The sequence below is a fragment of the Leishmania major genome, chromosome 24 (assembly GCF_000002725.2).
Source record: "Leishmania major strain Friedlin complete genome, chromosome 24".
Taxonomy (NCBI): Eukaryota; Euglenozoa; class Kinetoplastea; order Trypanosomatida; family Trypanosomatidae; genus Leishmania; species Leishmania major.
In genome coordinates this window covers 317,215-342,255 of record NC_007265.2, presented here as the reverse complement: position 1 = coordinate 342,255, position 25,041 = coordinate 317,215, and the positions used below count along the sequence as shown (strand labels likewise).

The following is a 25,041-nucleotide window of genomic DNA, read 5'->3' as shown; positions in this document are numbered from 1 at the left end:
TACAGCTGACCAGCTCGGTCAAACTCGAACCTCGTCTCTCCCTCTCTGCGTGCGCTGCTCTATAGCTCTATGCCTACTTGTATGTGTGTGTGTGTGTGCCACTCTTCTTGAGCACGGTGAGACGTGTCAACGATACAACGTCGCGTACGCCGTCTCGGTGTCGATCTCCCGAGCTTTGGCCGTACACGAGCAGAAGAGGTGCGTCAGTCACAGCGAGAATGCGCATGTGTGTGTGTGTGTGTGTGTGTGTGTTGCGGAAGATGTGGAGGAGCAGGCGCGGGCAGAGAGTGTTGACGCATGGATATCGAAGAGCAGGGGAGGGGCGGGGTTCGGACGATGAGGCGTCGCCGTCCCGTTGCCGCGAAACAGCACGTGCGGCACAACCCCCGAACAAGTTCGCGCGCACCAACACAAGAGTGCGCGCCGTCTCCAGAGACAGGCGGAGAGGAGGTGTGTGTGCGTGCGCGCGTGCGTGTGTGTGTATCTAACAACGGAAAAGGGGGCAGGGGAGGACAGACGAGGCTCGCACAGGAGCACAATGCTGTTGTCGCAATACGAGCCAGCAGGTGAAGCACGCACGCGGAGGAGGAGAGCTAAACACCTACAGACATGAATCTATGTGTATGACGATCACTGCACGTTGTACCCTTGCAGCGACCTGATACGAAAGTGCTGCAAGGTGGCGCTGCGAACTGCTGCGGTTCGCTTACTCGAGTTTGGTAGGCTCTGCTGCTGCTGCTGCTGCGGCAGAGCGGCCTCGCGGCGACTGCGCTTCGCTGACTCAAGAGTCTCTGGAAAAGGAACGTACCGCTGCTGCGTGTTGGCGCCGCCGAGACTGCCGCGGCGCGACTGAATGGCTTTGCTGTACATCTCCGCCGGCGTGGGGGCCTCGTTGTAGCGCGGGCGGCTACTTTGGAGAGAAAACACAGAGTCGTTCCGCTTAGCATCGGTGGGGTTCAGTGGTTGGTACCGCTGCTGCTGCTGCTGCTGCTGCTGCTTCTGCGGCGACGGCTTTCTGATGACACTCGCCGCCGCGACGGTCGGCCTTGCGGCGTCACTGGGCAGGCGCGACAGTGAGGCGGCAGGCGAGCTCGCACTCGTCACTGTCGCCTTTCGCGGCGGCTGTTGTTGAGGGTGCACTGACGGCAGCTGCTGCGGTTGATTCCGCTGATTAAGCGAGCCGGGTGGAACGTAGTGAGAGGACAGCTTGCCGCGCGGTGCGACGGGGACGTGCCCCGTGCGGCTGACCACGCGGCCTGAGCCGCTAGACTTCCATGCTAGTGGCAGCACGCTGGTGCTCGCGCTTCCATTCACCGCGACGCCTGCGATCGGAAACGCGTCCACCTCCGAGTTGTCGCCGCTGCCGAGGCACCATGGCTGGCTGCCATTGCTGGGGACCGGCTGCACGGGGCAGACGCTGCCACGATCGAGCAGCGGCGCGTGGCTCGCGTCGCCGTACGGGTCAACGCTGTGCGAGCGACCTTGCTCTTCCTTCACCACCATCGCTGTCTTAGGACGGGCCTTGGGAAGGAGGGAGCCGTAGAGCAGGCCGGGCTGAATGTGCGCACTACTGTCGCCAGCACCGTAGTTGCTGTGGGCTGTCATGGAAACGCTCGCAGCCACAGACGGCGACGCCGCACGACCGACTTTAACGGGCGAGGGAGTCACGGAGAAGGGCCTGCCGCCGAGACGCGCAGCGTAAGGCAGACCAGTTGGATACACGTCGGGGCTGCGGTTGTACCGAATCGGCTGCTCCATCTTCATCGGTGATATTGTGTGCGCACCAGGGGTTCTAGCCGCCATCATGCGCATTGCCTGCTGGTACCAGCGTGCCTCGGGCGATGCCACGGGGACGACGCGGCCATCCGGCAGGCGTGTAAGGCCGCCCACCAGCCCGGCAGAGCCACCGGCCATGGCCATGCTCGGGCCTCGTGCGCCGGCGCCCACGGCAGGGTGCAAGCCGCCGCGCAGTCGCTGCTGCTGCTGGTACGCCACGCGTTGGTGAGAGAGAACACCGCCGCCGCGGTACGGACTGCGGTCACCTCCAGGCAAGCCGCTTCCCGCTAGTGCAGGATATCGACCAGGCGAGCCAAGGCTCTGACAGTTTCCGTTGCTTGCCCCGGATGCGGACGCGCCAGGCACGCCAACTTGGCGCGGCCCCAGCATGGCCCCCCCACGGCCGCGCCCGCCGTACACCACTTGAGTGGCGCCCTCGCGCCCCCCGCAGTTATAACGACCTTGCACACCAACAGGACTGCGAATCGAGCTCGGGTGGGGCTGCAGCAGCTGCGTAGAGGCACGAAGAGGCCTGCCCGGGTTAATCATGCCACCACGTGCGCCTCTGCGGCCGCCACCTAGATGGCCTGACCGGATGGGGCTGTAGTAGCTTCCCGGCACGTAGTCGCTGATGTCGGAGCTGGTGGTGTAGCTGCACGAGTAGGACGCAGCGGACCGCACGTTATCCACGCCATCGCCGTCTGCGTCATGGCGCCGAACACCACTGCCACCGCCGCCGTCGCCCCCGGCCCGGCGACCACGTTGTGTGGGGTACGCGCGCGTCGTGGCAGAGGAGTGCTTGCGACCGAAGCGGACTTTACCGCGCGGCGTCGGCGCATCATCACTGTCGCGGTCTTCATACCCACGGCGGCAGCTGCCGCGCTTGCCACGACCCAGGGCCGAACGCGACTCGCCGTGGCGCCGACTTGTGTGTCGCTGGCGCTGCGCCGAGGAGCGGGGCCTGTGTGTCTGCAGCTGCGGATTACCGGGGGTATCGCACGCGCTATCGTCGCTGTCGCTGCCGTAGGTTCCACTGCGCACGCTGTCCACGTCGTGGTCGTCGCTGTTGCTGTCGTCGTTCGCGTCAGCGCCGCGCCGCCGCCCTCTACGCCAGGCCCCGTCCATCCAAAGAGAGCACGACTTGCCGTCTGGGCCACCACGCTCCTTGGGCTGGCGATTGCCTTGAGGGCAGGGTGCCGTCGCCCCGCTGGTACCGCTTCCCCCGGTGGGACTCTTCTCCGGTGTAGGCGTCGGGCGCGTACGGCGTTCCGTATTGCCACCGCGACGACTCACAGACGTAAGCGATCCTTGCGTGCTGCCCTCGCGCTCTCGGTTTGCTCGACAGGGGTCATGCAGTGGGAGATAGCTCGGCGACACTTCCGGATCTGTCAAGGCACCGCCGCCACGTGGCGCCACCGGACTGGAGCCAGTCGACAAGCTGCGCCGCTGCTGTTGGAGCGAACGCGGCGACGGTACGGCGAGGTGCTGAGAGGTGCGGCGGTCTCCGTGGCTGCCTCTGCTGCCGCCGTTCTGCCGCTGTGCGTTGGCGCGTAGTTCCTGATCTCCCGAAAGAACGTTGATGGCGCTGGACACGCTGTATCGTCCTCCGTCGCTGCCCGGACCCCCACCCGTACTGTTCCGCCCGCCACCACCCGCAAACATGGCGGAGCCGCTGCACATGCGAGGCGGGGCGCTGTTGCTTGCGTCCTGGACGTGCTCGTTGATGGTCGTCAAAGACTGACTGTTGACGTAGTCGCCTGAGTAGCTGCTGTGACGCTGATGCTCCAGCTGGGAGGTGGTTGGGGCTAACGGGGGCTGTGTCGTGCCGCCCGCAGCGCTCGACGGGGACGCGTCGTCGCCGTTGCTCACGTTGTGAAAGCGTCGGTGCTGCTCGCGCTCGATAATGCGCGGCGGCGGGCGTCTGTACCCCGTGCCGGTGTCGTCGTACTCCTCGTCCTCGCTGCCGCCGTTGTCCATGCAGTCGCCGGCGTAGTCGTCCTCATCGTCGTCCTCAGCGTTCCCCTCGTCGTAGCTCGAGCCGGCTTCTTCGGTGGTGGCCGTCGGGGTGTAGTGAGCATCGAACAGTCGACTACCATGGCTGCGGCCGCGCTGTGAGCGGCTCGGCGAGGGCGGGGCGAGGTTGCCGCCGCGCTGCGAGAGCGGTGGCGTCGCCACGGGAGAGTCCGGCCCGGAAGACGGCTGCGGCGATTGAAGCGGCACGGCGCGTGGCGAATGCAGCAGCGGCGGTCTCTGTGAATGCGGCAAGAAGGCCCCGGATGGGCGGTAGCCCGTCACGCCGTGGAGGTGGCTGTCTCCCGTGAACACTTCCGACACGGAGCGAGCGTCGCCCGGCGCCATGCCAGTGTTCGGCTTGCCGTGAATAACCCCAAAAGGATCGTCGCTGCTGCCGCGCGACCGTCCGCCATCGACGCCGCGGCCGCGCCGGCTGCTGCCATGCCTGTCGTCGCTGCCGTTGAAGTAGTAGTTGTTGTTCACGGTGATGGGACTTTGCTCTCGCTGCGCCAGCCCTTTCAGCTGCTCTACCTGCATGCGCGCAAGCTCCTCCGACGGCAAGGCGCGGAAGAGGTCAGTGCTCGGGTTGTCAGTGCGCGAGCACAACTCGGCCAGTTGGCGGTAGTTGCGCAGCAGCTGCAGTTGGCGAGCTATACGTGACTGCGCAGCGTTCTCGAGCCCACCCACATCACCCGTGGCTTCGCCAACGAGAGATGCGGAGGGGCGGTGCGGTGACGCAGATGTCACCCGCGTCGTCACGTGCGGCAACCGTCCCTCAGTGCTACCGTGGTAGCGGCCCGCGCTTGCAGGCAGTGAGCTGCTGACTGTTGGAGGCGGCAACATGCCACTCGCAGCAGCGGTGTGCTCGAGAGCGGGGTCCGCGTGCAGCTGCTGCGAGGCGGCTGGCGGGCTTGCATGGCGACCAGCGCCAGGCCTCTCCTCGTCGCGCACGGCACGTCTCGCCTGCATCTCAGCGTCGGGGCATAGCCATGAGTCGATCGTCGTTTGATAGCGGGACTCCATCTCGTGATCAAGGTGAGATGCGGCAGCGGTGGCCTCGCCAGCCGGGCGCCGGTACGCGTCGAGTAGATCACGCGCGACACCACCATACGCAGACGATGACGGTGTCCGCATCGGCGGCGGTGGCGGCGGCTGACGCGCTGTTGGCAATGCCCACGCAGCAGCATCACCATCGCGCATACCGAGGTGGAACGAGGTAGAGGCTGGTGAGGCCGGCTGATACGACCGCGGCACATAGAGGTCGGAGGGCTGCAGTATCGACTGGGATGACTGCGCATCCCAGCCCACGCTGCCGCCGAAACCGCCACCGTAGGTGCGTGGCGCGGATGGCTCCCGTGCTGGTGGCGGTGGCGGTGGCGGCGGTGCACCGGCGCGAGGAAAGGCAGGTGCTGGGGATACATCGGGGTCGAAGGAGGTCAGCTTGCGCATGATGGGAGACAGGTGGCGGAAATGGTCTCCCTCCATGCGCGCCAGTACGGCATCCACGTTGCTGGCCTGCATGAGCTCGCGCACAAGGTCTTCCTCCTGATTCTGCACATGATGGCGCCATGAGGAGGTGGAGGAGGGTAGGCTAGTGGTGGCGAACATACTTGGAGGACGGGAAGCGGAGGCGGGGGCAGGAGAATAGGAAGAGAGGAACGTATGGGTGTATGCATGCACGTTGCCTTGCCAGCGCGCGTCTTAGCAGACGGCGTCACGGAAGCAAGCGCCCACTGTAGATCTAACAAGTACAGATAAAGCACAAGGAAAAACACAAAACAGGAGGAAAGGGGGAGGGGGGAGGGGCTAACTAGAGTTAAAGGGCGGCACGTGGGGAGTTCGCGGTCGTCGAGGTGCACACCGACATGTGTGCGCACAGGCGCGGAAAATCGAAGTGTACAAGGGAGAGCGACTTCGTTCGCGTTTCGTGTGGCGTTGGGCACAGGTGCCCGCTCACGACAAACACACGCCTGGCTGACGCGGTTGTGTCGGGTATCTATAGGCGTGCGCAGTGAGTGATGTGGAGCGGTGCTGAGCCGCGTCGGCGATGACTGCTGCCCTCCAGGGAATGCCCGAAGGATTCGACAAGCACACGAGGCAAGCAAGTAAGCAAGCAAGCAAAGGACGTACCACGCTCGTTTCGTCGACCGCGTGTGCTCTTCAGTGAAGGCTGTGCGCGCGCGTGTGCGCGTGGATACAGGATGAGGCGCCTACGTACAAGTACACACACTAGTATGCGTTGTCGACGCTTGTCTCCGATGGATGCAGAGGCGCAAGCGTCGACGTACATGGACAGGCAAACCTACGCGGATGTAACCAAGGCGAGCGTGGCGTGAAGAAGAGGAGAGAGAAACGATAAAAGCCGGCATCGGGGCAGTTGAAGGTCGTGTGTGTCGGGACAGAGGAGGGGGGGGGTGGGTGGGTGGGAGGGGCAGCGGCGTTGCATGACGCGTGAGGGGATGCGTTGGCTTCGCACGTCCTGCGGTCACGGCGCATCGAAATGTGCACGTATACACCCATGCACGCGCAACACGCCAAAGGCGTGGCGTGAAGGCGGTCAGCGCTTCCGCGCTCGTAAAGGGTCTTGCATAGCTTACAACCATGAGTACCACGCTGGGAGGACAGCCGTGGCTTACCTCCATGCGCACCCGTGTGCACGAGCTCGCTGCCACGCTCCCTTCCCTCCCCTGTGACACGCGTGCGAGCAAGAGGGTGGCGCCCACCTAGACGCGAGGCACGCGACTTCAGATTCTTTCCTGTACTCCGTGCTTCGTGCGTGCACGTTCCGTCGTCTATGCAGTCTATGCAGTCCATGCGGCTCAGCCATCCACGTGCGGTAATACTCGAAGCCGCACTCAGACACCCTTCTTTCCCATCTGTGCGCATGTGTGTGAGGTGAGAGGGAACGCCGGCTGTGCGCCACTCGTGCACGGCGCTCTATGCGTCACTTCGACCGCCCTTCTCTAGCAGCACCTGCACAGCAGCCACGATGCAAAAGCGCGGTATTCGTCATGCGCCACCTCGGGCGTCTTCTTCGCCTCCAGCACCACTACCGCGTACGTGACAGCGTACTCTGCAGCATGCCCGGCGACACCACCACCCCAGGAGGCGCAGTGCGGCACCGCCTGCACCACTCTGATGACGTCCTTGCCGCTCAACACGGAGTGCACCGTCTGGGAGCGGCGCTGGGCATACATAGACGAGGGGGAAGGACCGCATCCACCAGGCCGGCGACGCTTCGCCCCTGCACCCCAGCAGCAGCGCTGCACGCGGGCCGCCAGCTGTGCATACCGCGCAGCTGCTTGCAGCACGGCCTCCACCGCGGCGCCGCCTCCGTGAACCGTCTGCGATCCGTCGGGTCCGAACGCCTCACCTTCGCCGAGTGCACAGCGGAGGCGCAGCACACCTGAAGTGGCGTCGCCGTGCGCTGCTCTGCACCGCCGCGACAGGAAGGAGGGCGGAGGCGAACATGGCGAGTCCGCAGTGGCAGCGGTTTTGGATGCGGCTGCGTGGTGATTAAAGTAGTACAGGAGAACATCGCGTGTGCGTGTCGGTGCACCTGCTGCGACTGCCGCGCCACCGCGTCGGCCAACTCGGATATCAAGGATGGCAACCTCCAGCTGCGCCATGAGCGGCGAGACCAGTGTGACGGGACGCCTCCATGTCGTGCGCATCGACGCGGTGGCCTCACTCACAAGGCTCACAAAGACGGCGGATTCGAAGTGCTCTTCGACCAGCAGCTGCACACCACTGAAGATCGAGGAGAGCGGGGCGCCGAGGAAGGGGGTGCGCATGCCGCGCAGCAGCAGCGCCACCGTCCAACCGGAAGCGCTTGTGAAGGCCAGGGAGATCAGCGGCAACGCGGCAGTGGAGGTGACACTGGAGGAGTTGACAACCGACTGGGCTACGGAGGTGATGCGCATCGGCGCACTTACGTAGCCGCTAACGCACGTGTCTGTGCCGGCGTTACCTTCGTTGTCGTTGGGCGCACTCGTAAGCAGGCACACAGCCGTCAGTCGAGTGATGGCATCATCGGCGCTAGCGTACGCCACACCACCTACACTACCTTTTCCTCTGCCAGCAGCCTCGGCCGCATTTCTCAGTTCCTCCAGCACTGCGGACAACGCTGCAGAGCGCAGCAGCTTAGCGGCCTGCGCCGGTCGGCATGCGGCACCGATGGGGCTGCTACTGTGGTAGAGAGGGTTGCCGCGGTACCACACAGCTGACGCGGTCAGCACATAGCGCGTATTTGTGCTCGGCAGGCCCATTGTCGGCATGACGCCACGGAGAGACGCCGCGTCCGTCGAGCTTGTGGCGGCCCGCAACAGCTGCTCTATTCGCCGCCACAGGCGTGGGTGCGTGCGCAGCGGCGACTGCTGCTCGCGGCACAGGCGCCGTAGCGCCAACTGGCGCTCTGCAAACACGCGCGGCTGTGCGGTGCCATCCAAAACAACCTTCGCCAGCAGTCGCACCTGCGAGTCCATGCTGCACTGCACGTCCTGTGGGCTGCCCAAAAGCCGCGTGTGGAGAGGCGTGTGCGCAGCGCATGTTGTCGTCAAGTCACCGCTAATGACTCTGTTCGCGGATACGACGCTGCCGCGGAGAGCCGCGTGCACGAGCCACTCGGCATAGGCAGCGCCGTCGCCGCCACCGCCAAGCCGACGCCACACCACGGCAGGCAGCATCACCGCCGCGGCGTATCGACCGTCCTCGACCGGGCAGACGTAGTAGCAGCGCCTTCCTCCACAACACTCCAGGTAGCCAGTGCTGGGCTCAAGAAGGCCTGCGGTGCCAGTGGACCGCGCGGTGATCGCGGCACCTGCGGACTGATTCTTTACCGCTCCAGACCGCGCAAGAACTGCGCCGCACTGGAGCTCGCTGAGATGATTGGCGGCGATGAAGTGCATGTTGACGGCGGCAGCCGAGAAGCAGGACTCCGCGGCTGCCGTGAGGTCCACCACCGCCTCCACCGGTGCCGCGTTCTGGTCTTGATCAGGAGCTGCAGACGATGAAGATGTCAAGGTGATGCGGCGCTGCTGCGCGCTCAGCAGCGCTTTGCTGTCTGCCACGCCTCTGGCGGTGCCGCACAGTGCCGGGCCGCCTCCTAAATCGATGACGGAGGGACTCGATATGGTCTCTATCGACTTGATGGAGGCGCTGGCGGTGAGCAGGAGAGGGGCTTCGCCGTAGACTGTCACATCAGCGTCCCCGACTCCGAGAGGGAAGAGGCAGAACGTGATATCCGTGTCACGCATTGTGTCACCAGCAGCGAAGCGTAAGGGGGAGAGAGAGGGCCACTGATGCGTGCGCTCACACACACACACACGTGCACACGCCGTCTTGCTGTTTGCTGGCGGAGCGCGCTGGAGTAGGGAGGGAGAAGGTGTGGAGAGGGTGCAAGAGGAGAAGGGGCGGGGGTGGGTGGGTGGGACGGCGGCGTGATGGAGAGCTCGCGGCACGCATACGTGACCGCCTGCTTCGCATATGCACTTGCCTTTTCGCGTGTCTGTAGGTTTACGTCTTTTCCTCGGTGCATGACCGTATGGCGTGCGCTCGAAGCGGGGTGGTGCGTGTGTGTGTATGTGTGTAGGGGGAGGGCCAGTGAGAGAGCCCTCACCCACAGCCGCCTCCCTCCCTCCCTCCCACGCTCGGTCTCTCACAGTGACACAACCGCGGCGGCGGCGGAGGGGGGGGGGTGGAGGAGGCAATAAGAGCAAACGACGACAGAGAGAAAAGCAGGACGCGTGCATCTGCGTCTGGGTGTCGACCGCCCTCTGTGCAGTGCGCCTCCGCATTGTCCCTCCATTCCACGACCTCGCTACACGCAGCCGTCGCGCATGCTCTCGTCCGACGAGGTCGGAGAAATCTGAACCAGCGGTGAGTTCTCAACCGAGGCGGAGTGCACATAGTGAGGCTGGAAGATGACGGAGCTGAACTCCTGTAGATCATGCGGCGCCTCAGCCACCACAGACGCAGACAAAGGCGCACGAGTGACCCTTTGAGGCAGAGCGTGAGGGCTCTTCGAGATGGTGTCGCTCGAGGCTGTGTCGTAGCTGCTGAAGCGTCGGCGAAGATCCGCGAGCCGCTGCTGCTGTCGCGCCCGCACGGCGTCCAGCGACCGGTCGGACCAGCTTTTGGCGAGCAGGGGGGTCTGTTGTGCATCAACAGAGTAAGGTGCACAGGAAGAGACGGCGGTACGGTCTCGCAGTGCGCCCGAGTGCGACTCGTCGACGATGGACATCGGCGAGGGGCTTTGGCAGGGGTGCGGGACGGAGGCAGTACGCGACGGCGTGGGCACCTGCGCCAGCACCCGCTTCGTCTCCCGAAGCTGCCGCTGGCTGAGCTCCATGAAGAGCTGCAGTTCAGGACTGGTGACGCACACGCTGGCATCGCTGCAGTCGTCGTCCACAACGGCCGCCGCAGATGCGGCAAGGCTTAGCGCGGAGCCTGCATCTCTGGAGCTCGACCGTGGCTGAGGTGGAGGCGGCGGCCGATGAGGTCGAGGCTTTTGACCCTTCAGATAGTGGTGGTGTTCCGGCTGCCCCTCTTGCACTGCTGCGCACGTGATTTGTGAGGGTGCCGACCTCTGCGCCGTGGAAGCGGAAACGGCGGCTGCCGGCATTGACGACGATGCAGGCGATGGCGCCGCTGAACAAGCTGGGGGCGTCTCGCTGCCGCCTCGAGTTGGCGCAGCGTTCGTCACCGCAGCGGCATTCAGCGACGTTTCGACCTCCCCGTCTCCACCGCCGCGGGTGCTGCCGGTGGTATCGAGGGTGGACTCGGGGTCGATGGAGAGACGAGCGCATCTTCGGGGCTCGTTTGGGTTCGACGCACCAGGAGAGGGGGACGGCGGCGGTGGCCCCGACGACGGATCGACACGCACCACCGAAGTGGGCATCTGCGCCGGAGTCGCGCGGAGGGAGTGATCCGCAACTGCGGCTGCGCACGGTGCGACTGATTCCTGAGCGTGAGGTGTGTCCGGGCTGCCAAGCTCGTTTAGCTCATCCTCACTCTCGCACGACGCCCTTGATGCCAACACCGAGGGCGCAGTTTGCCGCCGCGAAGTTGCCGCCGCGCGAAGGCGGCTGCTGTGGGTGGATCGGACAAGCAATTTCTGCACAGTTGCGCGGTGTCCTGTGACTGCAGACGCGGCTCCCTGCGTAGAGAGCGCGGCGTTGTCACTGCTGCCCCACCGCAAAGATGAACGCTTCACATGCCCCTCGTCGCGAAGACCGCGGGTCACCGCTGGCGGATTGATGCGGGAGGGCGACAGCGATGGCGGCTTTGACTCCCGCCGTGCCCGGCTGGTGTGCGTCGGCCTCATGTAGCGCTGTGAGGGGGTATACCACTGCCGCCACTCTGCCATTGGGCTGCGCCGCTGGGAAGCAGGCCTATCATCGACGGGGGAGGCGGCCATCTCCGCTGCTTGTGCCACAGGGGTAGAGGGAGGCTGTGATGATGGCGAGCTTGGATAGTAGACACTGCACAGTTTGTGATAGCGGCTGTGACGGGGGTGGTGATGGCACGAAGAGTCGCGTGCCCGAGACGATCGGTGCGACGCGGAGGTCGCGCGCGAAGGCGGCGAGCGGGTGTGGGGCTGCGCGCAAGCGTGGCCAGTGCTGCTACTCACTGCGGCTGCACCACCGCCGGCGTTCTCCTTAGACCGCGCAACGGGGGCCGTCGGCGTCTCTGTGGTTGAGACGTGCGCCGGCGTGCGCGGACGCCAAGAGAAGACGGGCACTGCCGATGAGCTTCCATCTCTGTCATTCACCATGTGCGCTGCCTGGCTCCTCGCGCGTCGGGACGACGGCAAGGGCCGCCCGTTGTCGGCGCAGTGTTGCGGGGGCTTGTCTGTGGTAGCGGAAGCCACACATAGGTCGTCTGAAAGCCGTCGAGAGATGGACATGTAGTGGAGCGGCTTTGCACCGACCTTCCACTCCGCTGTCGAGCGCACCTCCGGCGCATGCTGCTGCTGCTGTGGCAGCGGCGCGTAGCTCATCGATGGGGAAGCAGCAAGGATTTGGGAGGATGCGGAGAGGGAAAGGGCAGCGTCTAGGACAGGTGGTGCCATTTGTGGGTGCTGCTGCGCAAACTGCAGTTGCTGACGCTCCAGCATTGCCGTCAGCTCACTCACCTCGTACTCGCGAATGCGATCCTTGTGCTGTTGCGCATGCAGAGCGGCGTGGAGAGCGAGGGACTCCTTCATGGAGGACACTATGAACTGCACCTGCTCCGCGATCACGGCCTCTGGCACGCCGGCGCATATGCAGTTGTCAATGAAGCTCAGGATAAGAGACCGGCCTGTTTCCTCCTCCACGACTGTCACCCCAGAGGTCGGCTGACGGGCCACACCTTCGTGCGCCGTAAAAAGTCCGTGACTCGAGGCGGCGCCCGATCGCGCCTGTGCGTTTCCCAGACGAAGCACGCTGTCTTCGATCACACAGTGGCTTGCTGATATGGGAGCAGCCCCCTTCACCGGGGCCACAGGAGGGTACGAGTGGACTGACGGCGCCGCTGCTGCCGCGGCCGCCGCAAAGGTTCCCGGCGTCGTGTTGTCTACTGCTCGCTCCTCCTCCTGCACGAAAGATGACGAAGGTCTGCGAGCCAGTCGCAGTGAGGGGACATACGGATGCCGCGCCTGTGCGGGGTCGACATGCATGGGATCCGCCTGCAGCCCAGCCCTCTCATTCTCCATCTCCTGTGATTCGGCTGCCGAGGACGTGAGCAAGTCAAGCAGGGCAGCCCGATGGGCGCAAGGACTCAACATGCGTCAAGTTCACGTGGTGGCCACGATAAGGAAGTCGACCCCTTGGAAAAGCAAAGAAGGATACCAACGACCGCCGGTGCCACTGCACGCGCAGCTGTTTTCGGGTGTGCGTGTGACTTCGTCGTTGGCGGCAGCGTGCCGACCAAATCTATCGAAGTGTCTATCTACTTCGTGCAAGGGTGATTGTAGTGCGTTATTGCTGCTGCGCGCTTCTGGGTAGTGCGCCTGTCTCTGTGAGTGCCGGTGTGGCGGGTGACAGTCGAATGGCGTCTGCACTACCACCACCACCACCACCACACACACACACACACACACACACACACAGAAAGGGTGGAGACGGTGCGCGCCCCTCGTCGCCGGCCAACTCCGAGCGTCCACAGTGTCGGGCAGGCGCAGAGAGTCAGCGCAAGAGCAGCACACGAAAAGGCGTGCTGGCAAGAAGGACGAGCGAGCCAAAGAGGAGTGCACATAATTGGTTAAAGAGAGGTGGAGAGTGAGCGAGAACACACGGAAGAGCGCAGGCGCCACGCCATCATCATCGGCAGCAAGACGCGAAGCAGAGCCGAGGAGATGTGCCCTCCTCCTCCTCCTCCTCCTCCTCCTCCTTGGTTCTTCGCCGCCGCCGCCGCCGTTCCCCTTCATGGCCACGTCGGGTGAAAGGTATCAGAGGAGAGCGGACAATGAGTGGCCGGTAAGGCATGTACCTATGCCTTGTGTGTGCGTGTGTGCTCGCTGCGAAAGGCGATGCATGGCGTAATCGAGGCCATGTCCACATCACCAAACACCGCCTCATGACAGGGTCCAGAGCAGACAGAGGGGGAGGGTTGTGTGAGGCGCAGCACGCAAGGCAAAGACCGTAAAAATGGGGGGGGGTGGGGGGCTCAGCTTGAGGGAGCACAGCGAGGGACGGGCAGACAGACGCCACGGCAGTAGAGGCCAACAACGTGCAGGAAGTGACAAGTCAACGGAGATCAAGCGCACGGAGGGGGCGTTGTAGCAGCTGCCGCCACCCTTATCATACAAGCACGCTTCCCAGCTGGGCCTTCGACGACATGGATGCCCCGAGGCGTCTCACCGGGCACATCCGCAGCCTTCGCTCTCTCCATCTTTGTGCATGGTCGACCATCGTTGTGAGCCGGTTGCAGCAGTGGTAGTGACAGCCACAGTGGCGGCTGCATCATCCGCAGAGCAGCTCCTTGGAATACACGGACTCTCGAATCAGTACCGCCTTGCGCATGATGGCCGCCGTGTCAAGACGAGGTAGGTGCTCTAGGCAGTAGAGAAGCTCGATCTTGCCGGCCTCGATGAGCACCTCTGTCATGGACGAGAGCATCGCCAGGCAGGCGTACGGGTGCAGCGCCATCGCCTGGTGCTCGCTCATGTCCGCAAGATAGCAGTCCCACAGCGCGAACACGTCGTCGGGGTGCATGCGGCCCACGAAGAAGCACGTCAGCAAGCTTGGAATCCACTCCCACGTGGTCAGCCCCTCCACTGTGAAGTGCTCGTAGAGCGGGAGCAGCACGGAGCGGAAGAGCATGAGGAAGTTGCCGCAGTGCATCTGCAGCGTGTGGGCGTCGTGCAGAATGTTGCCGTCCTGTGTTAGCACATCAAAGAGGGCGTGTACAGTGAAGAAGGTGTCGCGCGCCGAGCTGGCGACCCGGTCGAGTTGGCGCGCCAGCAGCACGATCAGCTGCACGTGATCGACAGAGACGTTGCAGTACATCACCTGCAGCGCGGCCAGTGCGGACTCCATCCTCGCCCACTGACGCGCGTCCGCGTTGTACGGCTCGCAGTACCGCAGCGCCGTCACGCATTCTTCCCAGGCGGCGAGAGTGGCCGAGGGGCCGAAGGCCGGGACAGCCGACGGACCGCGGTACACAAAAGGTGTCGCCACCGTTCCCGCACCGCTGCTGCCACCACCGGTGCCGCCGCTTGCGTCGCCGCTACTTATGCCGCGAAAGCCGCTGCTGCAGTGCAGTGGACCGCTTCCCTCCGTCACGCTCACGGCCGCCGCCGCGGATGACGTCGAGAAGGTCAGCAGTTCTCTGATAGTGTGCAGGGCCGCCACGCTGCCGCCAGTGCTGTGGCCGCCGCTGTGACCCCCGCCGCCAGCGCCGCCGCGGTCGTCGTCCTCGTCCCCGTTGCCCAACATGCGGGTGTAGGCAGTGTTCAAGAGCTGGAAGTCCTTGTCCTGCAACTCTTCCATTGTCATCTCGCTGGACTTGTCGGTGAAGGCGACCCCGAGAAGGTAGCGGTACACCACACCACGGTAGGCCGGCGGAATGCCCATGCGCGACGCCTCCCTAAGCTTTTCCATGTTCACTGCCACTTCGGCGTCAAGGAGCTCCTCAAATATGCGACCGTCATTCGCCATGCCCACCTCGGGTTCGCCCGCCAGGGGGGGGGTCTGGGCGTACGCCCCACGGGGCGAGTGCACGAGCGGCGAGAACCGTCGTGGGCGACTCATCCGAGCTTGAAGAGGAAGAGGAGGGAGGAGGAGGAGGAGGAGGAGGAGGGGGGGGGCAAGCGCCGCGTTGGCCCTGCTCTCCGTGACCATTCAATGAGCTGCTGACATGTGCATGGGTGCATGTGTGCGCACCAGCGTGCGTCGTGGTTTGTGGTGTAGAGGGAGGAGGAAGGGGAGAGGGTGAGTGCAGTGCCACTCGCCGGCATTGTTGCACACTCTTTCTATGCTCTCTCCACGAGGGAACGGCATGCGAAGAGTGTGGCACCGAGCCACAAACCCGGGATCGGGCCCCGCTGTTGATACACGCGGTGGGAGAGGGCGGAAGGCGCATACACACACACACACACACATGCACCACTACAGCTTGAGACACACACGCATGTGTGCACATGTGCGATCATGCGTGGCGTAATTTTTAGTTAGGTGCCTCACGAGGCAGGAGACATCAGCTCCACCAAGAGGAAGAGACGGAGGAGGGAGGGCGGCGTATGTGGGTGTGGCCCATCGACCCTCCGGCCTCTTCGTACGAAGCAACATGGATGACGACACACAAACACACACGCACACACCGTTACACACGCGTGTACACACACACAGACAAATCAGAGCAAACCACCATGAGATCCTGTCGATCACACCAAAACCCCCCGCACACGCACACGGCATGCGAAGGACCGGGAGGGGGTCGAGGGGGGAGAGAGGGAGGGAGGGTGGGAGGCTCGAGAGCTGACAGAGGAGTCAGATGGTACACCTCCCCCCACTTCCCACTACTTGCACGCGCGCATTTGTGCGAGGCGGCATGGTTGAATGTGGTCTTCTGCGCTGTCGCCATGACTTTCTGCAGCGACACAGGCATAGGTAGACAGTCCTGAACACTCCGCATCGGCGCTTGGGGCTTGCCAGCACGTCAGAACACCTTCCCCAGCCCCTCCCCTTTTCTTCAAGCTGTTAAGCGCTGCCAAGGCGGTTGTTGTACTCGCGACAGAACGCCGCAGGGGACAGCTGCCACACATGCTCTTTCACCGCCACCGCCACCTCCTCGTTGAAGAGCTTCTTAGCGTCGCGCACGAGTTCATCCTTGTGCTCCTCGAACTTCCCATCGACGTCGCCGTAGTAGTGGTCGGCGAGAATCTGCTTCTCCGAGGCGACAGCGATCATCTGGAAGAGGGAGATGACGACGGCGGCGGAGTAGATGGGCCACAGCCGCTCACGCGTCCAGCCCCACACGGACTGCACGGCTCTCAACGTGGTGCCGAGCGCCTTGTCGATGTGGTACTTCTCCATGAATGCGGACATGGTTGGGAGGAAAGGGCGCGCTCAGTAGATCTTGCACAGCTTAGTGCATGTGGGCGTGTTGCAATGAGATCAGACGTGAGGAGGGAGGGAGAGGAGCGGTGGCGGTGGTGGTGAGGACGAGAGAGGATATGCGAACCATGCGTCATCGGCAGTGGAGATCAGACGGAACTTGGAGGAGGGGGGAGGGAGGGCATGCTGTGGGCAAGCGAGCGTGCATATGGATGCCCACTGTGTATGCTGTCCGCTAACTGTGCCCGTGGCGATACACCGTGCCGGGCCTTTGCACGCCGCCTCGTCTGCTGCGTCCTCGAGTGCATGGAGAAGGCGCAGCAACAACGAAGGGGGGCAAGGGTAAGCACACCGCACGTCGGGAGGAGTGTGGCGAGGACGATGGCGAGGCTGCCTTCGCCTACTCTTTTCCCTTTCCTCCTCTGCATCCTCTTTCTATTTCTGTGTGTGTGTGTGTGTGCGTGTGTGTGTATGTGTATGTGTGGGCAGTAGTGTATACGCAGGGTGGCCATGTAAGAAAGGACGGGTGATCGTCCACCTGACGCGTATCAAGGAGGGTATGAGAGCGACCGTGTCTGTGAAGGCCTTCGCCTCCCTTCCTCCCCGTGTGCTTGTTCCTTCTGCTGAGCATGTAGCGCGCTTCTAGTCTATGATGAGCCGGAGTAGGGCCATCGCCTCAACTCGCACACTGGCAGTTATTTGGCGGGGGCGGGTCTATGTGCAGGTTTCGTGCTGGCACGGGTGCCGGCGTAAGTCGAGGGAACCGCAGCGGGATGCGCAGAGCGACGAGGGCGCGAACGGGGTCTGGCGCACTTCTCCCTTCCCCTGCTCACCCCTCAGTAGTCGTCATCGTAGAGGGAGAGGACAACGTACTTGGTGACACCGACGATGACGCAGAAGCTGCGGGCACGACTCATACTCACGCGCAGCGGAACGCCCTCCATCCCGGTCACTTCACACAGAGCCGTCCGCACCGACGACGCTGCGGCCGCCGAAGAGTCCGCCGCATCGTCGCCATCTTCGTTGCCGCCGTCTGGCTCTTCCTCGTCAACCATCAACAGGCGGCCACCGCCGTCGACGGTGGCGACAAAGAAGGTCGCCGGCGCAGCCGACCTGCACCAGGCATCAGATCCGGCAGAGCGGCCGGCAGTGACGGTGTTTGGCTGACAGACCACAACGTGTCGATCCTCTTCGAGGTAGCCATACCATGTGGCACCGTAGACACAAGGTATTGCAGAGCCGTGCTTGCCTACCAGCTCCGCCTTGAGGCGAGATGTGATGAGACTCACGTCCACGTCTACTGTAAGGGATGCCTCCAGCACAGAACCGGAAGCTGCAGGTGAGTCGGCAGCGTCGTCTCCAGAATCACTGTCGCGGCGCACCACCAGCTTGCATGTGCCGATCTGCAGAGCCGGGATTGTATTGGTCGCGGCGGCAGCGGAGCGCAGCACGTGCACGTGGGCCCCTTCCGTGATGAGCGCGCAGCCGCACTCGTCGCGTGCCACGTCACGATTGTGTTCACCGAAGGCGACGTCTTCCAGACCCGCCTCGTACAGCGGGTAGTAGCCCTTCGCTGCCTCATCTCCGTCACCACCCCCGTCGCCGCCGTTGCCGGAGGCAGCAGTAACGCTCTTCTCCTCATCGTTATCCTCGTCGAGGCGGCGTCTTTGCTCGCTCTCTTCGACCCCTTCCACTACACAGCACAGGAGCTGCGACGCTGTTGAGGCGGAGGCGGCGCCGGTATCTTGCGCACCCGACAGCACAACGCGGACTGGAAGAGAAGCCGCGACCGACGCCGGCAACGGTGCGCAGTCCTGCACGCGGATGGCGAGCTGTGCGCAGAGGTGAATCACTGGATCGCCATCCGGGTGGGTCTCTTGCGCAGTGATGGACGAAAGGTAGCTCAATAAGGCCGGCTGGCGCGTCGCGCTAAGCGGGACTTCGTCCACCACGGACGGTGGCTGTCGCGACGACGGTGGGCGGGCCATGTCAGCCGCTGCCGCCGCTGCAGCAGACGGCGACGACACCGCGGACGACCTCTCCTGCTGATCCTCTTCCGCCTCCGCCAGTGCTCGCTCATCCGCCGCACCCATGGCGAAGCGGGAGCCGCGCGCCCAGTGACGCGACTGCTGCAGCACCCACAGCGCCAAGTCACGCGCGCCCTCCGCCTCCCTCGTGACGCGTCGCAGAAACGACTCGCAAAGCCGCCGCAGCGCGCCAATGTGCTGCGTAACCGTGTCCGGCTCGCGGAGGTGTGCGGCGTACGCCATGGCGACCTCACAACAACGGTAGCACACGTGCGTGATTTCGTAAATCGCGCGCTGCACTTCTGTAGCCATCACTTCGAGATCCTCCGTCACGGCGGTGCGCCTGAGCTGCTGCTTCGCGTACTTGTAGAGTGCCAAGGGATCCGGCTCCGTGAGTTGCGCCAGGACGGCGGAGGAGAGAAGCGGGGCGACAGCAGGGAGGCCGAGGTGTGCCCAGAGACGCCCCCGAAGTACTGCATGCCACTCGCGAGCGACCTTCTCATACATCTCGCGCGTGATGCGGGTGTACTCGCGCACGTAGCACAACGCGAGCCAATGTGGAGCGGCCAGGGCGGAGAGGTTGTCTTGCAAGTCCACCTCCCATAGCGAATGTGCTGCGGCACCACTCGAGGACGCGCCCGTAGCGGTCAGGTACAGGCGGTGCTGCTGCGCCACGGCAGGACGGACGCCGTTTGCGGCCGACTCACCAAAGCATACCCAGTCAGGTGGCCCAGTTCTTCTTTGTGCGCGTGTCTGTCTACCACCCAAAGTCCCACTAGGCATCGCGCACTGACGCACTTGCATGTCTTCAACGACGACGTCTTCCCAGGAGGCCACGCGGCCGCTGAGCCCGCTGTCAGACGGGGCGGAGAAGCCTGGCGGCAGCAACAGTGCTAGACGTTGCACCTCGTACAGACCGCCGATCAGGCAACGAAGAGAACCGTCGCAGCCAAGAACCATGAGCAGCGAGACGGATCTGCTGCCGCTTCTCGCATCGGCAGGGTATCCGCTGCTCATCACTGCAGTTGAGGAGAGCAGATGGGTAGCGTCCCCCGCGCCGAGGAGAGAAAGGGGGGACCCTTGAGCAACTTCGTCGAGCAACGCAGCCATCACGCCGGTGCGGACCGGCAGGCACCGTGTCTGCATGTCCGCATGCATGGCGTTAACGTGTCTGGAGGAGAGCGAGTGCACCGCACACCAGCCCATGGCGAGCACAGGGCGGCCAGGCGGAAGCGTTGTGGGAACTCGCGGCACGCTCGCCAAGGCGGGGGTCGAGCTGGAGCCGCCAGCGCCGTCGCCGCTGGCAGGGGCCGTGCCATCAGGAGTGAGAAAGCGCACCAAGGCGCCACCCTCGACATCCAGCACGAGCAGCAACGCCGACGGCAGCGCAAGGGTGAACAGGCGTCCCGATGGCGACCAGCAGCAGCAGACGGAGTTGCCGCTGCGCCGCTCCCCATCAGCGCCCCTGCCCTTTAGCACGCACTGGAAGGGCTTCAGGGAGAAGGTGAAGACGGTGGTGAGCGTGGTGGAGCGGTAGACGGCGACGGCGCTCTGCGTGACGAGGCCAAAGAGGTTTGCGCAAGGACACGCCGTGACGGCGAGGATCGGCTCCGCGGTCGACTTGGAGTGCAGGAGCTTCATCCTGGGGCGAGATTGGTGGCTGCGAGCCTGTGTCGGCAGGAGGGTGGAAGAGGAGAACTTTGGCAACCGCACGCCGACTGAGATGCACCGCTGCTTTTTCGGCGGTCCTCCTTTTGCGGCTCTGCGCATGCGCGTGCGCAGCGATGTGCGGAGTTCGCAGTGTGGTGAGGGCGAACAACAACGAAGAGAAGCAGGGTGGGAGAGAGAGAGAGGCGGGGAAGCAAGAGGGGGGGGGAGGGCGGGGGCCATGTGACGATCCGTCCAATCAGACGCACAGCACAGGGCGTGCTTAGTGAGTCGAACATGCCTCTGCTGTTGCTGGGGCGGACATCGAGCATGGATGTCGATGCTACCCTCCTTCCCATCATCGACACTTTCGCGTGAGCGAGGCGCAGGCCCAAGCTCCACAGACACGAGCGAATCCGAAAACGGCACAGCTGTGCTGCGCGAAGTTTGTGAAGAGGGGGGGGGGGGGAAACGGGTTAGGCTGTGGTGGGAGTGGGGTGTAGTGCGCGTCGAGGTGTGGCTGTTGCGCGTGCTCCAGAGACGCGTTACTCAAGAATTCTCATAAAAGGGCAGGGGAGAGCTGTGTCACGAGTGTGTGTGTGTGTGTGTGTGTGCTAGTCACGAGCGAGACAATTCCAGTGACTCCCTGAACGGCTCCGTTGGCGACTCTCGCGCCTTCCAGTAGGTCCAAATGCCCGTGCACTCCATGAGGCGACAACCGCCACCACTCTCCGAGCCGTCAGTGGCACCATGCTCGCCTGCTCCGCTACCAGCGTTGTCTGAGGTGAGCCTCGCCAGCATCTTTTCGCCAAAGAAGAAGCGCACCATGCGTTCCGCGTCGGCCTTACTCTTGAACTCGTAATCCGTGCGCACCCACGTCCGTGTGAACCCGAAGCACTGCTCCAGCCGCTGCGTGTACGTGCTCTGCCGCGTCGGCTCCGCAGAGCCGTTACCCAGCGTCTCTAGTATGACCACCGCAGCATCCGAGCGTGTGTTGTCGAGCAGGTCCAGCAATGATTGTACAACCGTGTCTACCGCGGCGTGCCAGTGGTCCTCGCCCCACTGCATTCGCATAACGTAGGAGAGAGACCACGCGCAAACAACGAGGGAGCAGCGGGGATGTCGTGTCTGCGTGAGAAAGCCGGCCTGAATTGCCTGGAACGGCACAGGTCGGATGCACAACTGTAACACTGCTGCTGTTGCCGATTTCGTCGCCTCGCTTTCGTCCTCACCGCACAGCAATGCAGGCGGTGACGGCAGCGCGTGCGAGGGGAAGCTGGCAGTGTTGATTTCGCTTCTCTTCTCTGCCGACGCGGCCACGGGTAGCAGACTCACGGAGTGGTAGTGCCCGGACTGAGCAGCACTTCGCACGGTGTTTACCAGACAGCGACGCAGCATCGACACCTCGCTGTCGTACGCGTAGATGGCCTGAACGGCGGGGTGCTGCGCCACTATGCTTTCGATGCGTCCTGTGCCGCACCCAAAGTCTGCCACGCGCACCCACGGCTGCGTGCACTGCCCCGCAGCGTCCGCGGCGGCATCCGCTGGTGCGACTTCTACACCTGCCGTGCGAGCAATGCGGCCCAACACGTCCTTCAGCAGTGTGTGGCGCACGGCAGTGCAGTTGTGGTGGGCCATGAGCACATCGTAGGCCTCTGGGAAGCGGCGGTACATCTCAAGCGTGCCGACCTTGAAGGACGGCACAACGGAGGCCACATCAGCGGGCTTGGGCAGTGTGCCGTGGTTCATCGACGGCCAGCCGGTGCCTGAAGGCGCCGCTGTGGCAGAAGCCCTCGCACTCCATAAGGATTTCAGTTCTCTTTGGAGTCGCGCACTCAGAAGAGTATTGCTTGTGGGAACGGCATCGACGTCGACTGCGGCAGCTGCCGTTGTCGCTGCCTCACAAAAGCACGGTGCCGCTGCGCTCTTCTCTGTGCCGACCCTGGACTTCTTCATGGGTGGCTCGGCTTTGGCGCTCGTGGCCATCGGGTTCCGGCCACTGATACAGCTAGCTGTTGAAGCTGCTTCGGCCCTGTGCGATGAAGCGTGCGCTGCCGATGAGGCAGCCGTCGACGTCGGCTGAGACTTCGCTTCCTGCGCGTCGAACATAGCGGACGCACACGCGTACGTTGTGCGCAACGAGAGGATGACCTTGGGGTGAGGTGGAAGAAGGAGTATGCAAGGACGAAAACGAAGGCGGGTCATGGGCGGCGGTGCTGATAGGCATGGCAGAGACGAGGGGGAGGGGAAGAGCGAGAAGGAAGGTCGGCGGTGGCGAACGCAGACCACGGCGACGACGACTGTCTGAGGGGAGAAGACGATTCAAACCTCTTCTGCGTTGGGTTTTGGGCGAGGACCGGCGCCTCGGGAGTCTATGAAGGGGGGGGGGGAGGGAGGGAAGAGAGCAAAACACCACAAAAAAAAGCAAAGCAGTGCACAGAGACACACGCGGGTGCCGCCGTCCATGCATGCTGCTGCGAGCCCTTTCAAATCGGCGTCATCTCACACGGTGCAGCAGGGTGCGCTGCTTGCGCCACTCCAGCTCCTCCCGCTTCACCATCGCGTACAAGGCACGCTCGACGAGTTTGGAGTCAAAACCCATGCGTGCGAGCTCCGACAGGAGGCGGTGGTGCTCGACCGTGGCTCCGAGCGCAACGCGGCGGCGCAGCGCCTCCTCCACGCGCAGGACAAGCTCACTCTGTGCCTCCGTCAGGATTTGGTCCGCCACGCCGCTCTTGATGGCGTCGACCGTGGCGATTTTAAAGAGCTTAATGGCCTCTTCGGCATCGCTGCGGCTGGCGAGCACGTCAAGCCGCATCCGGGCCATCGACTCTGTAATGCGCACGAGGCTTTCCAGCTGCCGGGCCGTGATCTGGATGATAGGCGTCTTGTTGCTGCTCGAGCCACCACCGCCCGCCGCGCTGCCGTTGCCGCCGCTCGTGCCGCCAATCGTCGCGAGGGTTTGCTGATGTGCGTCTCGGCGCACCTGAACGTAGAAGTCGAGTAAGACCTTCATCGCCTCCTCTGAGATGACCGGGCGGCAGGTGGCGCGGGCGTAGGAGATGTATTTCGTAAAGAAGCAGCGCTCGACCACTTCGCCATGGCTACTCTGCGCCGCAGAAGTCGCCGCGCCACTACCAGCGGAGGCGGACGCACCCGCACGACCACCGCCGCGTCGCCCGCCGCTGCCGTTGGCGCTCTTGTGGAGCGAGATGACGTGGTGGGCCAGACGCTGATCCGTCTCCGGGTTGCGGGGATCAATTACCTTGAAGATGAGGTCGAAGCGGGACAGGATGGAGCTCTGGAAGTCCATCTGGTCCTCGTTGGAGCGCAGAGGGTCATAGCTACCGAGCGTCGGGTTCGCAGCCGCCAGCACTGACGTGCGACTGTTTAGCATGGTCGTCATATTCGCCTTGGCAATGGAGATGGTCTGCTGCTCCATTGCCTCGTGGATGGCCACCTGATCCTGCTCTCGCATCTTGTCGAACTCGTCAATGCACACGACGCCGCCGTCAGCCAGCACCATCGACCCCGCCTCGAGCACAAAGTCGCCGTTGCCGTTCGAGATGACGGACGCGGTGAGACCGGCGGCACTGCTGCCCTTGCCAGAGGTGTAGATACCGATCGGGGCCACCTTCTCTACAAACTTCAGCAGCTGCGACTTGGCCGTCGACGGGTCACCAATGAAGAGGACGTTCATGTCGCCGCGCAAGAAGTTGCTGCCGATGCGCTTGCGTGTGCCGCCGAACAGGAGGCACACGATCGCCTTCTTCTGATCCTCCAGGCCGAAGATGGCGGGGTCGATGCTGGCAGAGAGCTTCTGGAACACGCCCCCCTGCTTGGCGAAGGCCTTGAAGGACGCCTCCTCCTCCGGCTGCCACGTCATGGTTGAGCGAGATCGTACACGAGAGGAAAAGTTCTGGTTCACGCTCACCACCGCGCAGTTGGCATCCTGCGTAGTGCGGAACATGAGGCCGACACAGCGCAGGTACTGCGCACGCAAGCCGGCCGCCGCGCGACCACGGCCTCCGCCGCGTGCGCTGTCGAAGCCACCACGCTTCTCCTGCACCGAGACGACGCCGACGATCTGGACGCGGGAGCCAGGGCTGATGCGATCAACTAAATAGCGATCCACAACCACCGTCAGGTGTCGCGGCAGTTCGCCGGTCGGCACGTCCTCGGGCAGCTCCTGCAGCTTGATGATCTGCTGATCCTCGTACTCACACTCCATTGGCAGAAGCACGTAGGGGTTCGGCCGGCACTTGCCGGAGGACGTACCTCCGCCACCACCGACCCCACCGCGGCCGCTGTTTTCCATGCACTGCGGCGGCAGATCGATCGACCGCCCACCGTTGATGTAGGCTTTGCTTCGACAGCTCGTGCATTGGATAGCCGCCCGGACACAGCGAGCATGTGTGGAGCTGGACTTGACGACAATGCCGCTCACGCTGACCAGCTGCGCCACGGCGGCCTGGGCGAGGTTGCGCAGCGCCATCGGCGGCACGCCCCAGAAGAGCTGCACCTGAATCGTCGTCTCGCGGCTGTAGGCAGGGAACAGCTTGCGCTCCTGCGCTAGCTCCCACACCGCGTGCTCCATCAGCGGCAGTGCGCGGGTGGGGTTATGCTGCACAGCTCCAAAGAGCACGCCGCTGAACTGCTGGAGGTGCAGCATCTGGAACTCCACGTAGTGCAGTCCAGCCGACAAGTTGCTCCGCAGCATGTCCATGTATAGAAACTCGTGATGGATGCGAAACTGAGTCACGAACTCCTTGGCGAGGAGGCGGATGTCCGTGCCTGCCTCGCTGTCGCCATCCACGCTGCCACTGGCATTGTAACCGTCACCAGACAGCGCGCCGCTGCCGTGGAAGTTCGTGACGTGCACGGTGCCAAGGTCTGACTGCATCCCGACAGTTGCATCGACGCCCTTTCAGGAGAGGGGGGGGGGGCGTGGGCAGGGTGGGAGTGTCAGGAAGTGGCAGTGGCGTCAGGCGTATATGCGTGTCTCTCTTGCCGTGCTATTTCGATGTATGTACTTGTAT

General features: G+C 63.7%; 8 protein-coding genes across 8 annotated transcripts; all 8 read right to left on the bottom strand.

The window, feature by feature from the left end:
* Nucleotides 1–630: 630 nt before the first annotated feature.
* Nucleotides 631–5,397, bottom strand: LMJF_24_0980 (conserved hypothetical protein; the record flags this gene model as incomplete). Its single annotated transcript, XM_001683561.1, has 1 exon — nucleotides 631–5,397. One exon carries the CDS (start codon nucleotides 5,395–5,397, stop codon nucleotides 631–633), a length of 4,767 nt encoding a protein of 1,588 aa, XP_001683613.1.
* A 1,355-nt stretch (nucleotides 5,398–6,752) lies between these two features.
* LMJF_24_0970 (conserved hypothetical protein) lies at nucleotides 6,753–9,044 on the bottom strand (the record flags this gene model as incomplete). Its single annotated transcript, XM_001683560.1, has 1 exon — nucleotides 6,753–9,044. One exon carries the CDS (start codon nucleotides 9,042–9,044, stop codon nucleotides 6,753–6,755), a length of 2,292 nt encoding a protein of 763 aa, XP_001683612.1.
* A 563-nt stretch (nucleotides 9,045–9,607) lies between these two features.
* On the bottom strand, nucleotides 9,608–12,556 carry LMJF_24_0960 (conserved hypothetical protein; the record flags this gene model as incomplete). The annotated part of the gene is made up of 1 exon (XM_001683559.1): nucleotides 9,608–12,556. The coding sequence occupies one exon, from the start codon at nucleotides 12,554–12,556 to the stop codon at nucleotides 9,608–9,610; it is 2,949 nt and encodes a 982-aa protein (XP_001683611.1).
* A 1,177-nt stretch (nucleotides 12,557–13,733) lies between these two features.
* Nucleotides 13,734–14,930, bottom strand: LMJF_24_0950 (conserved hypothetical protein; the record flags this gene model as incomplete). The annotated part of the gene is made up of 1 exon (XM_001683558.1): nucleotides 13,734–14,930. The coding sequence occupies one exon, from the start codon at nucleotides 14,928–14,930 to the stop codon at nucleotides 13,734–13,736; it is 1,197 nt and encodes a 398-aa protein (XP_001683610.1).
* A 1,041-nt stretch (nucleotides 14,931–15,971) lies between these two features.
* LMJF_24_0940 (conserved hypothetical protein) lies at nucleotides 15,972–16,319 on the bottom strand (the record flags this gene model as incomplete). The annotated part of the gene is made up of 1 exon (XM_001683557.1): nucleotides 15,972–16,319. One exon carries the CDS (start codon nucleotides 16,317–16,319, stop codon nucleotides 15,972–15,974), a length of 348 nt encoding a protein of 115 aa, XP_001683609.1.
* Nucleotides 16,320–17,164: 845 nt separating this feature from the next.
* LMJF_24_0930 (conserved hypothetical protein) lies at nucleotides 17,165–19,996 on the bottom strand (the record flags this gene model as incomplete). Its single annotated transcript, XM_001683556.1, has 1 exon — nucleotides 17,165–19,996. One exon carries the CDS (start codon nucleotides 19,994–19,996, stop codon nucleotides 17,165–17,167), a length of 2,832 nt encoding a protein of 943 aa, XP_001683608.1.
* Nucleotides 19,997–20,620: 624 nt separating this feature from the next.
* On the bottom strand, nucleotides 20,621–21,988 carry LMJF_24_0920 (conserved hypothetical protein; the record flags this gene model as incomplete). Its single annotated transcript, XM_001683555.2, has 1 exon — nucleotides 20,621–21,988. The coding sequence occupies one exon, from the start codon at nucleotides 21,986–21,988 to the stop codon at nucleotides 20,621–20,623; it is 1,368 nt and encodes a 455-aa protein (XP_001683607.2).
* A 511-nt stretch (nucleotides 21,989–22,499) lies between these two features.
* LMJF_24_0910 (putative minchromosome maintenance (MCM) complex subunit) lies at nucleotides 22,500–24,905 on the bottom strand (the record flags this gene model as incomplete). Its single annotated transcript, XM_001683554.1, has 1 exon — nucleotides 22,500–24,905. One exon carries the CDS (start codon nucleotides 24,903–24,905, stop codon nucleotides 22,500–22,502), a length of 2,406 nt encoding a protein of 801 aa, XP_001683606.1.
* Between the last annotated feature and the right edge of the window lie 136 nt (nucleotides 24,906–25,041).